Raw genomic sequence first — 13,728 nt, forward strand, 5'->3', positions numbered from 1 at the left:
ATGAATTTTTTTAAATTTAAAAGGGGGAAATCAGTCAGAGTTCCCACTTCTGATTAATAAGTAATCCCTGCTGGGAGTGCACATGTATAGATGTCGGATAAGGACAATTGCAAAAATAAGGAATCTAACCTATCATGTCTTATTGGGATATTGCAGTAAACCAAATACAAAATCAATAAGGTGGCCATGTTCTCTCTGAAAACTCATCAGTGCTGTCAATGACAAGAACACAGAAAGTGTCAGCAAGACTCAGGTTGTTAAGTTGCAAACTAAAAGTGGTGTTTGTGATCAAGGAATGTACTGAATACCTTTAGAACTTTTGGACTTCAGGAACTAAAGTGCCTCTCCAGACATGTTCCCATATGATCTTTCATTTTAACTAATGGGACTTATGATGACATATATTTTAATTGGTTGTCTAATCCTGTGGGCCAAGCGCAATGAACTTCACTGAGCCTGAAGTAAGGAATATAATTGGATATGTTGCATTCAAAATCATTTCACTTTAGGCAATAAACACCTTTGAGTCTATCCCTATCATATTGGTGACCTTGCAACTGAATGTTAAGACACACAGTAGAAAATGTAAGAAAGTAAGAATTTATTGTCCCAGTTACATAAAAGTTCCAAATGCTTCAGAGTTTGGTTGTATCATTAGACCTGTCTCCTATTTTATCATCTGAAAAACCTGGAGATTTTACCTACTTCACCCACAAGTAAGTCATCAATCCATTTTTGTAATAAAATCCTTTCATCTAGAATGCATCCATAGAATGTGCAAAAATCAGTCAGCTCCAACCTGTCGACTTCCGGGTTCCCCACAGACGTGTCTGTGTCCGCACATGCCTCACAAATGCAGAAGTCCCACTGGCAATTAAAGCCAGTGGAATGATAGTTAACACAGTCATTTAGATAGTTTAAGTATTTGAAATAGTTAATTTCATGGTGATTGAGGCAGGGAACTGATTTTCATTCAGCCTCAGCATGTTTCCCGTGCTGTGGGAAACACTCCATGTTTTAGGAGACGTGTTTCAGCCAGCAGCCAGTTGGACATTGAAATGCTTGTTTGACAGATGGGGATAAAGGTGAGTTACTGCAGCAGGGCACATTGGTCTTTCAGACAAACTTTTGGCTGGGAGATCTTTGTGTTTACACTGAAAATTCTTAGTTTCCACTCAATTGTTCTGTTGACACATATTTACCAACTTTTCGGACACCCTCAAGATGGGGGGGCACCATGGTTGCATTCACCGTTACATCCGAGGATGAGCAACATCACCAGCAAGGCCAGTTGGAGCCAGAGGGTCTACAGACCAAGGCTCAGCTTCCTGGATCTCTCTGAGGAGCAGTGCGTTCGGAGGCTGAGAGTGAGTCGCCAGATGGTCGCAGACATCTGCAGCCTCCTTCATACCGAGCTACTCCCGGATGGGCCGAGCGGCATCTCATTATCCATCGCTGTCAAAGTCACCACTGCACTCTACTTCTCCGGATCATTCCAGGGTGCCACCGGAGACATCGCCGGGGTCTCTCAGTTGTCTGCACATGAATGGATAAGGCAGGTCACCGATGGCTTGTTCCACAGGGCCTCGCAATATGTCAACTTGCCCATGGACGACCTCAGCCAGACGGAGAGGGCAGTGGAATTCCACTCTATGGCTGGCCTCCCACGGGTGCAGGGTGCAATCGATTGCACCCATATAGCAATACGAGCACCTCCACACAAGCCAGGACTGTTAATCAACAGAAAGGGGCATCACTCCATCAACACTCAGCTTGTTTGTGACCACTGCAAAAGATTCCTTCACGTGTGCGCCAAAGTCCCTGGCAGCTGCCACGATTCCTTCATTCTGAGGGAATCTAACATTCCAGGGCTCTTCCATGCACCGAACACCCTTAATGGCTGGCTCCTCGGGGACAAGAGATACCTCCTGCACATGTGGCTCATGCCACCTCTGAGGAGCCCCATCACAGAGCAACAGCGTCAATACAAAGACAGCCACATCGCTACCAGGTCTACAACTGAGCATTCTATAGGGCTGCTCAAGATGCGATTTAGGTGCCTTGATCGTTCTGGGGAGCGCATCAATACGTACCAGACAGAGTGGGACGCATTATAGTAGTGCGTTGTGTCCTGCATAACATGTCACCACAGAGAGGGGTGCCACTAGAGGAGGCCCCATCACATTGAGAAGGAGGCGGAGGGGGAGGAGGAACCCATGGCCAGAGCAGCGGCTCACCTGGCTGCTTGAGAGGCCTTGGAGTCACTGATATGTGAAGGGTTCTCCTAACATCAGAAAGTGTGAAAAGCTCAGTCCTCAAACCATCTGGAAAGAGCAGCACCAACACCAGCCCCCTCCCCCACACAAAACAGTCCTGCAACTACATACACCCACTGTAAAGTGACCCAATGGGGGGCATTAAGTGTCGCTGTTCATGGTGAATTACATGAAAGGGCCCTATCACAAAAGCCGGTCAAGAATGGGCAAGACGTGGCAGTAGTGGTGAGAATGATAACATTTGGGTCCCGGTCTCAGGATACGGGGTATGCCATTTAGAACCGAGATGAGGATAAATTTCTTCACTCAGAGGTTGGTGAACCTGTGGAATTCTCTACCACAGAAGGCAGTGGAGGCCAAGTCATTAGATGTATTCAAGAAGGAGATAGATTTATTTCTTAATGCTAAAGGGATCAAGGGATATGGGGAAAAAGCAGGAACAGGGTACTGAGTTAGACGATCAGCCATGATCATTTTGAATGGCGGAGCAGGCCCGAAGGGCCAAATGGCCTACTCTTGCTCCTATTTTCTGTGTTTCTATGTTTCTATTTTTAATGTGAATATAACCAAAACCAAATATAAATGGAAAACATGACTGTCTGTCAGATACCCTTGTGCATACCCTTCGTGCTCACAAATCCTTAGCCTTCCTCTTCCTACCTGCGTGGTGCTTCCCCTGTGGCTGTAGCAGAGGTAGTGGCAGGTTGCTCATGTTTATGCCATGACTGCTTAGATGCTTTCGGCCTACGCCTTCTGGGGTTTGGAGCCCATGAGGGCCCCTCCAAAGACTGCTCCACCTGCACCTGTGCAGGGGCAGACTTGGCCACCTGGAGAGGAGGCAGCATTGCGGGTACTGGTTGAGAGGGGGGAAACAGGTGAGACGTGGGAGTTGTTTGAGTGGCGTCCCCACTTCCATGTCCCCTTTCGCCATTATCCATCTTCTGGCCCAGGCCCACATCACTCCTACCAGAACAGTTTGGAAGACATGTGTGATGCCTTGGAAGGCCATTTCTAAAGTATCTGTCAGGCTGTTTAAGGCAGCGGAATGTTGTGCACCCTGAGTCCGAACGACCGTTGTCAGGGTCTGAATGGACTCATTTATGAGCCACGCTTGAAGCTCAATGGAGGCTGCCATTCTCCCCATCGCAGACATTCTCACACTGTGTCACCATTCCACTAATGCAGGAATTGAACTCCTTTATCCTCTGCACTATTGTGGAGAGTATGCATGGCACCTGTTCCAGTCTCTTGCAAATGTGCCGCTGTCCCTCGATCATTCTCCTTTTAAAGGACTTACCCCCCCCCCTCCCCACCGGGGTTCAGCATTTGCCTCCAGCTGAGCAGAGCCTGGAGAGGAGTGAGCCCACCGACGCAGAATCTCTGCAGCTGCCTCTGCCACCAGTGTCCGCTCGTGCTCACTTGTGTGTGGTGACTCACCACGTGCCAACCCAACTAACTGACTACTAGGACCCACCGAAGTATGAGTATCTGCACTGGTGGATGGCTCGCTATGATGCAACGGTGCACCCTCAGATGCTGGGAACTCCTCTGAGGAATCGCCCTCTGTCGTCACTGTGGTCATTAACGGCCTGTAAGAGAACAGAAGGCAATATTAAGCATCATCACAGACGTGTCATGTTGTGATAAGCATACTGAGGTGTTCAACATGGCGAGCATTGTTAACATCAATTCATATTGTGTGTGCTGAATGTTAAAGTTGCGTCACCAGACGTTTGTGGGGTGCCAGTCTCGGTATCCCCGACAGACGCACTCGAGGGTGCGGCTGATCTCCAGTGCCTCCTGTTCCGCGTGTGTGAGGACCACTATTTGTTGTGGCCCCCCCCCCCCCCTCCAGTCCTCGCCCTCTCTCATGCATTTTGCACTCTCTTCTCCTAGAAGGGGAGAAAGAACAGATGTGTGAGTGAGTGATGGTGAAGTAGCCAAAAGATGAATGCGTTGCTTTGGATGAGGCTGACCACGAAAGAGATGCATCAGAGGGTGAGTATGAGACAGATCCATTTGATTGAATGAGGATTGGCGTGAGTGGTAGTGGTGGGGTGACTAATGGGGAGGTGAGGAAGTGCTCAGGAAGTGCAGGTAAGTTGAGGATGAGCCTTAAGTGAGTGTGAGGAGTGATGTGATGGAGTAGTCTTGACAGTGCAGAATGAGTTGCAGGGGTGAGGGGGTAGGAGCTGGAACTGTGGAACATGGAGTGCAGGAGAATGAGTAAGTGTACTCACTTTGGCTGACCTAGTTAGGTCATTGAAGCGCTTCCTGCACTGGATCCAGGTGCAGGAGATGTTGCTGCTGCTGGTGACCTCCTCTGCCACCTCGAGCCAGGCCTTCTTGGTTGCAGAGGCAGGGCATTTCCTTCTGTCCGTGGGGTAAAACATTTCCCCCTCCCCCCCCCCCCCCCCCCTCTCCCCCCCCCCCCCCTCCTCTTCCCTCTTCCCCCCCCCCCCTCCTCTTCCCCCCCCCCCCTCCTCTTCCCTCTTCCCCCCCCCCCCTCTTCTCCCCCCCTCTTCCCCCCCCCCCCCTCTTCCCCCCCCCCCTCCTCCTCCCCCCCCCCCCCCTCAGAATACTCAAACATTTTTTTCCACTTCCTTTTGGTTCCTCAGCTAGTCTACTATATACAATTTATAACGTACAAAACTTAAGCAATTCAGACTAAGTCTTCAAAATGCTTATCTGCTGTTGGAAATCGATTCAATAGATTTTGCCCCAGAGGCCTATACTCTCACAAAGGCCTGGGGCTTGAGTTTTGCTCCTTTCTTGATGTTTGCTTTCTTCAAGCATCTGGACCAATCCAGTCCCTTGTGTTTCCTTACCTGTCCCAACTTCTCCCTGGTCTGACCCTGCCCAGTTTGGTCCTGTGTGCTCTCCTGGCCATCCCAATCCAACACTAGCTACTTTCCGGCCCAGCACAACTTGTCCTGACTGCTTCCAAAACTAACCTAATCCTCCTGCTTTTTCATCTCAACCCACCCTGTCTCAAGAGCTTCAGCTCCACTCTTATCCTTGCTATCGGGTCTGACCTCTCGACCTTTCAGCCTCTCTTCTGTATTCCTCCTTCACAAACAGTTAATGGACAGAAAACACAGAGTAGGAATAAATGGGTCATTTTTGGGTTGGCAGCTTGTAAATAGTGGGATGCTGCAAGGATCAGTGCTTGGGCCTCAGCTGTTTACAATCTATACCAATGACTTCGATGAGGGGACCGAGTGTAATGTATCCAAGTTTGCTGACGATACAAAGCTAGGTGGGAAAGTAATCTGTGAAGAGGCTGCAAAGGGATATAGACAGGTTAAGTGAGTGGGCGAGACAATGGCAGATGGAGTATAATGTGGGGGAATGTGAAATTATCCACTTTGGTAGGAAGAATAGAAAAGCAGAATATTTTTTAAAAGGTGAGAGACTAAGAAATGTTGTTAGTCACACGGATTTGGGTGCCCTTGTACATGAATCACAAAAGGTTAACATGCAGGTACAGCAAGCAATTAGAAAGGCAAATGGTATGTTAGCCTTTATTGCAAGGGGGTTAGAGTATAAGAGTAAGGAGGTCTTGCTGCAATTATATAGGGCTCTAGTGAGACTACACCTGGAGTACTGTGTACAGTTTTGGTCTCCTTACCTAAGGAAGGATATACTTGCCTTAGAGGGGGTGCAACAAAAGTTCACTAGATTGATTCCTGGGATGAGAGGGTTGTCCTAAAAGGGGAGATTGAGTAGAATGGGCCTATATTCTCTGGAGTTTAGAAGAATGAGAGGTGATCTCATTGAAACATATAAAATTCTTAGAGTGCTTGACAGGGTATATGCTAAGAGGCTGTTTCCCCTGGTTGAAGAGTCTAGAACTAGGGGTCATTGTCTCAAGATAAGGGGTTGGCCATTTAAGACCGAGATGAGGAAAAATTTCTTCACTTAGAGTTGTGAATCTATGGAATTCTCTACCCCAGAGGGCTTTGATGCTCAGTCATTGAGTATATTCAAGACTGAGATCGATGTATATTTGGACACTAAGGGAATCAAGGTATAGGGTGGGAAAGTGGAGTTGAGGTAGAAGATTAGCCATGATCTTATTGAATGGTGGAGCAGGCTCGAGGGGCTGTATGGCCTACTCCTGCTCCTATTTCTTATGTTCTTATATTCTTCACAGTACTAACTCCTGAGTCCAGCTTTCCTCTCTCCCTGACCAGGTGTCTCTGACTCCAACATTCCAGCTTAAGAGCTACACCACAAGGGTCCTCTAGTTTTGTGCTGCCATCCCTCTTTCTCTCAAGAAAATTGTGATTGTAGGAGGAAAAAATTCTTAACTGATATCATACCTTTTCAATCATGGTGTTCGTGTTCATCTGTGCAATCTTTATTTTTATACTACAAACTTAATGAAAGCAAACAGCTGTGCTGCATCTGTATAAACTTCATTAAACATTAATAAGAAGCTTCAGTGATTCATTTTATAATACTTCAATTGAAATTACAATCTGCCTGTCTCACTAGTCAACCTTCAGATCATAATGACTGCCTCCAGATGGTATTGGCACAGTCTTTCTGTCAACACATTAATTCTCTTAGCACAGTCTTATAGACATACTAACCTACTCCTTTATAGTCAATGAACACTAAATTAGCAGATCACTTATTTGAGAACAATTCTGGGGAGCAGACACTCTCTTGTGATATCAGAATTCTTCAGTGGCTAAATTTATAGCACAAGTTTCAACAGCCAGCTTTTCATTTTGTAATACTAACCAATTTCCTTCTAAGCTAAAATAATTTTAATACGAAGGCTGGATATATCTACTTAATTGCAACGCATGAAGAGAAAATTACACCTGACGCTTTGAAATTAAACTTCTGCATTTATGATGTTAACCAATTTGTGATACTTAGCAATGTGATCTTAAAAAGTATTGACTAGATTACCAAATCTTTAACATCTTCCCAACCTTTGTGTCATTTCTCCCAGCTACAGTTACACACACTGGATAGTTTGACTGCTTCCTACAGCTGTGTTGCTCATGTGCTAATCAGTAGAATGTGTACTTTCACAAGGAGTTTGTATGATGGCAGAATGCCTCCATTACCTTATCCCAGATTTTCTTTATGTTCTCTCCAAAGATGAATTCAATAAGCACAGTAACATAACATTAAGAGTAAGAGTTAAAAGCTCTTGTTTTTTTTTCCCTGCAGGGGCTGTGGTCATTGCCTTTGTGGTCTGCTGGCTTCCATATCACATACGTCGACTCATGTTCTGTTATGTCCCCAAACACCTCTGGACAGAGTGAGTGCTTATCAATCGACTAGAATTCTAATTTGATGACAATATTCATGTTTAATATTGAATGAGGAAAGCACAAGAATGAAATTCCTATTATTTTTATTTGTATTTTATTATGATTTGTACAACATATTGCTCAGTTTATGAATAAATGTACCAAGCAAATTAACTGGTTTCAATATTAGGTTTATTGACCCGAACTGAATTAAACTTCTCAAACCCAAATCCAGAACCAAGCCACTTAAGTCTCATTTTGCTACATGAAACTCAATGTTCAAATTTAGAAATATGTCAGGTAGCAGAACTGAGTAGCAAAGAGTCAACACAGATGGGCCAAATGGCCTCCTCCTGTGCTATACGCTTCTATGGAACTGGATTTATGAATGATTCCCCACCCTAAAACATTTGCTGCACTCATTTCATTTTGGCTGCCACTTGCTTTGGCTTTCTTTTCAAGTAAAACAGGAAAATTTAGTTTCAAAATAGTTTTCAAACATGTAGATACATACATAAGATGCTGTGTGTACAAGTTTAAAATATTGTGCCTATGGGACCACCACAAAACATAGCCAATGGTGTAGTTTTATTAAGCTATATTCAGAAATTAAAACTCCAATTATAGCATTGGTTTCCATCATAATCGACGAATGTAAAAGAATTTGAATTACTAATTTGGTCTAGTGTCTGTGACTTTGGCAGCGTTTGTAGATTTGCAAATTTTACAGCTCCTTGCTTGGTGCCTTCACTTTAATTCACTTGTACATTTATACAACTTGCGGTAAGTAATGAAATGTTATAATTCAACTCTTCCCAGCGACTGGGTGCAACACAATCCTTTCATACTTAAGATCCAGGTGTGACTGATAGGAAGAAAGCCTGTATGGAATCAGCTCAGGCCATCTGAAGACAGTTATTAGGGAATAGGAATCCACAGCAAAAGACTTCACTGTGCCTGCCTAGAAATGTTCGTGAGGTGTGAAGTGAAAATATATTCTATTCTTTAGCGCTCACTAGATTAGGACCAAAAAACAAATTCTCCTCCATTCAATAGGGATGAAATTGCTCTTTGGCGAAAGCGCGTAATGGGTGATAGTGAATCGGGACCCCATTTTACCCCGTGCCCAATTTTCTTTTCCTTTGAAGTCAACAGCTTAATTTGGTTTCACTGTGCACCAACGCTATAGAGTAAATGCAACCTCAATCCAAAGTCAGGGCCTGACCTGACACCAAAGCAAAGTAGTGTGAGACTCCCAGTGAAAAGGAACCTTACCCCAGAGTCAGTCCATGCTTTAACTCAACATTCACACTTCACTAGTTTAATATAATGATATGGTGAATGGTACTGTGCCCCTCCCTTTCAAAAACATTTACCTGAGGAAGGAGAAAATCTCCGAAAGCTTGTGAATTTAAAATAAAATTGCTGGACTATAACTTGGTGTTGTAAAATTGTTTACAATTTTCAAATCTTCCATCATCACCCCCGCCTCCTTAAAAAACCCACCCTTGGCCCCTCTGTCTTTGCAAACTACTGCCCCATCTCCAACCTCCCTTTCCTCTCCAAAGTCCTTGAACGCATTGTCGCCTCCCAAATCCGTGCCCATCTCACCCGCAACTCTGTGTTTCCGCCCCTGCCGCAGCTCTGAAACAGCCCTTATCAACGTCACAAATGACATCCTATGTGACTGTGCACTATCCCTCCTCATCCTTCTCGACCTGTCGGCAGCCTTTCATACAGTTGACCACACCATCCTCCTCCAACGCCTCTCCTCCGTTGTCCAGCTGAGTGCAACTGCACTCAATTGGTTCCATTCTTATCTATCCAGTCTGGCCAGAGAATTCCCGCTCCTACACCATTACCCCTGAAGTCCCCTGAGGATATATTCTTGGCCCCCTCCTATTTCTTATCTACATGCTGCCTCCCAGCGACATCATCTGAAAACATATCAGATTCCACATGTTAACGACACCCAGCTCTACCTCACCACCATCTCCCTCGACCCCTCCTCTGCATCTTATTTGTCGCGCTGCTTGTCCGACATCCAGTACTGGATGAGCAGAAACGTCCTCAAATTAAATACTGGGAAGACCAAAGCCATTGTCTTTGGCCCTGCCACAAACTCCATTCCCTAGCCATCGATTCCAACCTCTCCCTGGCCTCTGTCTGAGGCTGAACCAGACGGTTCACAACCTCACCGTCCTATTTGACACTGAGCTGAGCTTCCAACCACATAACCTCTCTGTCACCAAGACCACCTACTTCCACCTCCGTAATATCGCCCGTCTCTGCCTCTGCCTCAGCTCATCAGCTATTGAAACCCTCATCCATGTTTTTGTTACCTCCAGGCTGGACTATTCAATGCCCTCCTAGTTGGCCTCCCATCTTCCAATCTCCGTAAACTTCAGCTCATCCAAAGCTCTGCTGCCCATATCTTGACACACACCAAGTCCTGTTCACCCATCACCCCTGTGCTCACTGACCTACATTGGCTCCCGGTCCAGCAACGTCTTAAATTTAAAATTCTCATCCTTGTCTTCAAATCCCTCCACGGTTTCGCCCCTCCATATCTCTGTAACTTCCTCCATATCTCTTTAACCTCCTCTAACCCTACACCCCGCTGAGAACTCGGCATTCTTCCAATTAAGGCCTCTTGTGCGACCCGATTTCCTTCGCCGGTCCATTGGCGGCAGTGCCTTCAATTGTCTAGGCTCTAAGTTCTGGAATTCCCTCCCTAAACCTCTCCACCTCTCTCGCCTCCTTAAAACCTACCTTTTTGACCAAACTTTTGGTCACTTGTTCTAATATCTCCTTATGTGGCTCGGTGTCAAATTTTGTTTGATAATGCTGCTGTGAAGCACCTTGGGACATTTTACTACGTTAAAGGCGCTATATAAATGCAAGTTGCTATTATTGTATAAATGCACCTTAAGAGATCAAAGTACAATAGGATGGTAGGCTGGGAGGATTAGGATGCTAAAGAAATGAGGTTCAGTAGAGCAAATGGCCTTTTCTCATCCTTGACTGTTCTTATGTGAAATTATTTTTGAGAAGTGAGTTGTATCTTGCCAGAGCAGTCTGCTTTGACACGATTGAAGAGTTATTACAGATTTGATCAATGTGCCCTTTATCCTGCAATTCCTTTTTAGAAGGCCCAGTGATGTACAAGGGCACATTCAATGGAGTATTTATTCACATAATTAGATACATTTTTCAGTATTCAGGCTAACCCGCTAGCTGCATGCTATGAATTAATGCAGCACGAGCATGGGAATCTAAATTTCCCACTTTATGCCGTACAACAGCTGATAAATCTCACTCAATCTGTAAGTGATGGCTGACTGCTGAGACTGATGCATCATTTCGCTTCCACTGGCAGTTATGAAGATTATTTTTTTCTCTTGTGATTAACTGATCATGTTAAGCTTTTGTAACTGGGGAATTAAAGCTGAGGGAATCCTGATGAAAAATAATACATGCATCATTTTTTATGAGGTTGTAGGATAGTGGAATTGAGTATATGGGAAAAGTAACAAGTCAAAAGATAGAGTAAGATTACTAAAATGTTAAACCATGCTATGTTCCAACTATTCTTGTATCGCGTTATACTTTTAACTTTGAATTTGAGATAAATGACATTTCAGGCTACAAATTAATGTTGGCTCTGGTAGCAAATGAACACTGCACATATTTGATACTCTGTGCTCTATTTTATCCTAAATGTTAACCCGTTTATTATAAGTAGGTTAACACCTCTGCTAAAATAGCAGAGGAATGTCATCTGTGTTTATTCACGGATATTTTTGACAGTAATTTCTAAAATAACCAGTAACTTCAGACCTTAGCTATCCTCCATTTTCTTTCCTGAAAAGGATAGTAGTGTTGGGAGGTGGGGGACCTGTTAGATTCCTGGGAAGGCAGGTTAACGTTCTAGGTATAGACCCTTCATCAGCACTCAATATGTATTTCCAACTTTTCTTTTTTCATTTCTGTTTAGCTTATCTCTAATTTTCTTACCTTTTTTCCTTGGGTGGGCCTATCAATGTATTAGTTATTTGCACATTCTTTTGGATCTTTAATGTCTTCCTGACTGAGATTATCTTTTATATCGTCTAACAAACACCTGCTTTTCTTTGAAGCAATCTGCAGGTAAACCTTAAATTCCTGTAATTGGTGTATCTGATTTTTTTTCCTTCCTCTTCCCTTTTTTCTGGTTCTATTAATATGCTTGTTTATATCTCATGTTTCAGTTCTAAAGAAAGTTTCTGCTGACCTGTCTTTTCTTTTACAAATGCTGGCTGCCAGTATTTTCTATTTTTGTGACAGTAATTTCTATGCCTGTCAGAGCCTGAGAGTAGCATTTTCCATGCTGCATGTTAACATGACTCAGAGCTTTAATTTTAATTTAGAAATTTTTTGCCCTTATTTTTCTTTAAAAGCCAATATTTGAGATGAAATTGGGTTGGAATGTCAAAACATTAATGTATGTTATTAATTTTGCTGCATTTTGTAATCTTAATCCCATGAATTACTTATTCCAGATTTCTCTACGATTTCTATCATTATTTCTACATGGTGACAAATGTCCTCTTCTACGTCAGCTCCACTATCAACCCTATCCTGTACAACTTGGTCTCTGCAAACTTCAGGCAGAACTTCCTCTCAACGCTCAGCTCCTTCTGTCTTCTCAGACGGCAAAAGGCAAAGCCTCCTGCACTCAGCAGAAAGTCAAACAGCATTTCCAGCAATCATACTTACTCCAGCAATGTCACCAGGGAAACCACGTACTAACAGATTCTAATAGGGGTCAAATGGTTCAAGAAGAAGGGGAAGAAAGTAATGAGGTTAATAAATACCATCATAACTTTTGGAGACAATCACAATAGTGAGAAGTTTTTTTGCCTCAATGAGAATTTTTTTCAAAATAATTTCAGAGAGGAGCTTTATAAAAATTGAAAGATACCATCTTCTGTGTGACATCCTTTGCTATGCTGTTGGGATGAAAATGTTCAGAATGTGACAAAAATTGGCTGAACAATAGTGCCTGTATTTGTTTCATTCTGCACTTTCACAGTAAACTCCTAGTGAACTTCAAATAAATCCCCGGAAACTTGCCATGAATCAGATATTACCCTTGGCTGAGGCTCCTTGTGTGTGTGATGCAGGATGCTCAAGAATCCAAAAGAAAATCTTAACAAAGTGAATATAATTTCTCATGAAGTTTGTGTAGGAGATAATGGGTGGAAATATTGTCCTTGCAATGCACACGTATCTTTGAAATTCCTCTTTGTTACCTGTGAAAATTTTAATTTTTTAAATGGCAGCATTTCGATTCTTTAAAACCATTTTGTAAAAACCACAATGAGCAGATTGACAAAAGTTTCTAAACCGGAAAGTGCAGCATTTCCTTAATTAATATTGCAGACTAGCTTTGTAAAACCCTGCCCTTTCAATTTCATTACATGTGTTTTCACTGATTTGTGTCTATAATTACCACATTAAGACACAATCTTTATTCACAGGCCACAAGGCCATTAAACCTAATATAGTATAGTAATTAGAAACACAAGTACAAATGGGTTTTTTAAAAAATAAAGTGAAGTGAAATTGTTTCCTTGATACAAATTACACTGTTTGTGCATTATTCCAGTTTGTTCAAAACTGTTATTGAATTAAGTTCTATTTGTTCCTACACAGTTGAAAAGAATAATGCCAGTCCTGGTAGGAAACATGTTTAATTGAAAAAATGGGTGTGTATTCCTTTTTTTTTGCAGAAACTCTATTTTTTCTAAAAAAAAATATAATGACTACCAAAATAACAGCTGAGCACAATTTTTCTATGAAACATGTTTTTGTTAGTGGGAACAGCTGAAACCAGACATTCTCACAACACAACTCTAATAACATGCTTCTCAAGTTGCTAAACAGCCAATTACTTGGTAAAATTGAAGAAGTGTACAGTAATCCAGCCACAGTACTTGTGTGTGCTGCCTCCCATGAGCACCCTAAGTTTTGAGGCAGAACGCAACTTGAAAATATAAAATCTGTAACTTAAGGAAAAATTACTTAGCAAAAATTTATATTTATACATTACCAGGAATGAATAGAGTAGCTTAAGAAAGGGGAAAAGTTCTGACATCTACCCATAAATATTTCTTTAAAATGAATAATATAAC

The 13,728-nt window shown here is 43.1% G+C and overlaps 1 protein-coding gene across 1 annotated transcript in view; it reads left to right on the forward strand.

Moving 5' to 3' along the window:
* Positions 1–12,458, forward strand: part of ntsr1 (neurotensin receptor 1 (high affinity)) — a 51,287-nt gene extending 38,829 nt beyond the window's left edge. The window contains exons 3-4 of the mRNA XM_068000785.1: positions 7,470–7,560; positions 12,094–12,458. Coding sequence (XP_067856886.1) covers positions 7,470–7,560; positions 12,094–12,343 — 341 coding nt within the window. The 3' untranslated portion in view covers positions 12,344–12,458. The remainder of the gene's footprint in view (positions 1–7,469; positions 7,561–12,093) is intronic.
* Positions 12,459–13,728: the final 1,270 nt, after the last annotated feature.

This window comes from Heptranchias perlo, chromosome 19 (genome assembly GCF_035084215.1).
Source record: "Heptranchias perlo isolate sHepPer1 chromosome 19, sHepPer1.hap1, whole genome shotgun sequence".
NCBI lineage: Eukaryota > Metazoa > Chordata > Chondrichthyes > Hexanchiformes > Hexanchidae > Heptranchias > Heptranchias perlo.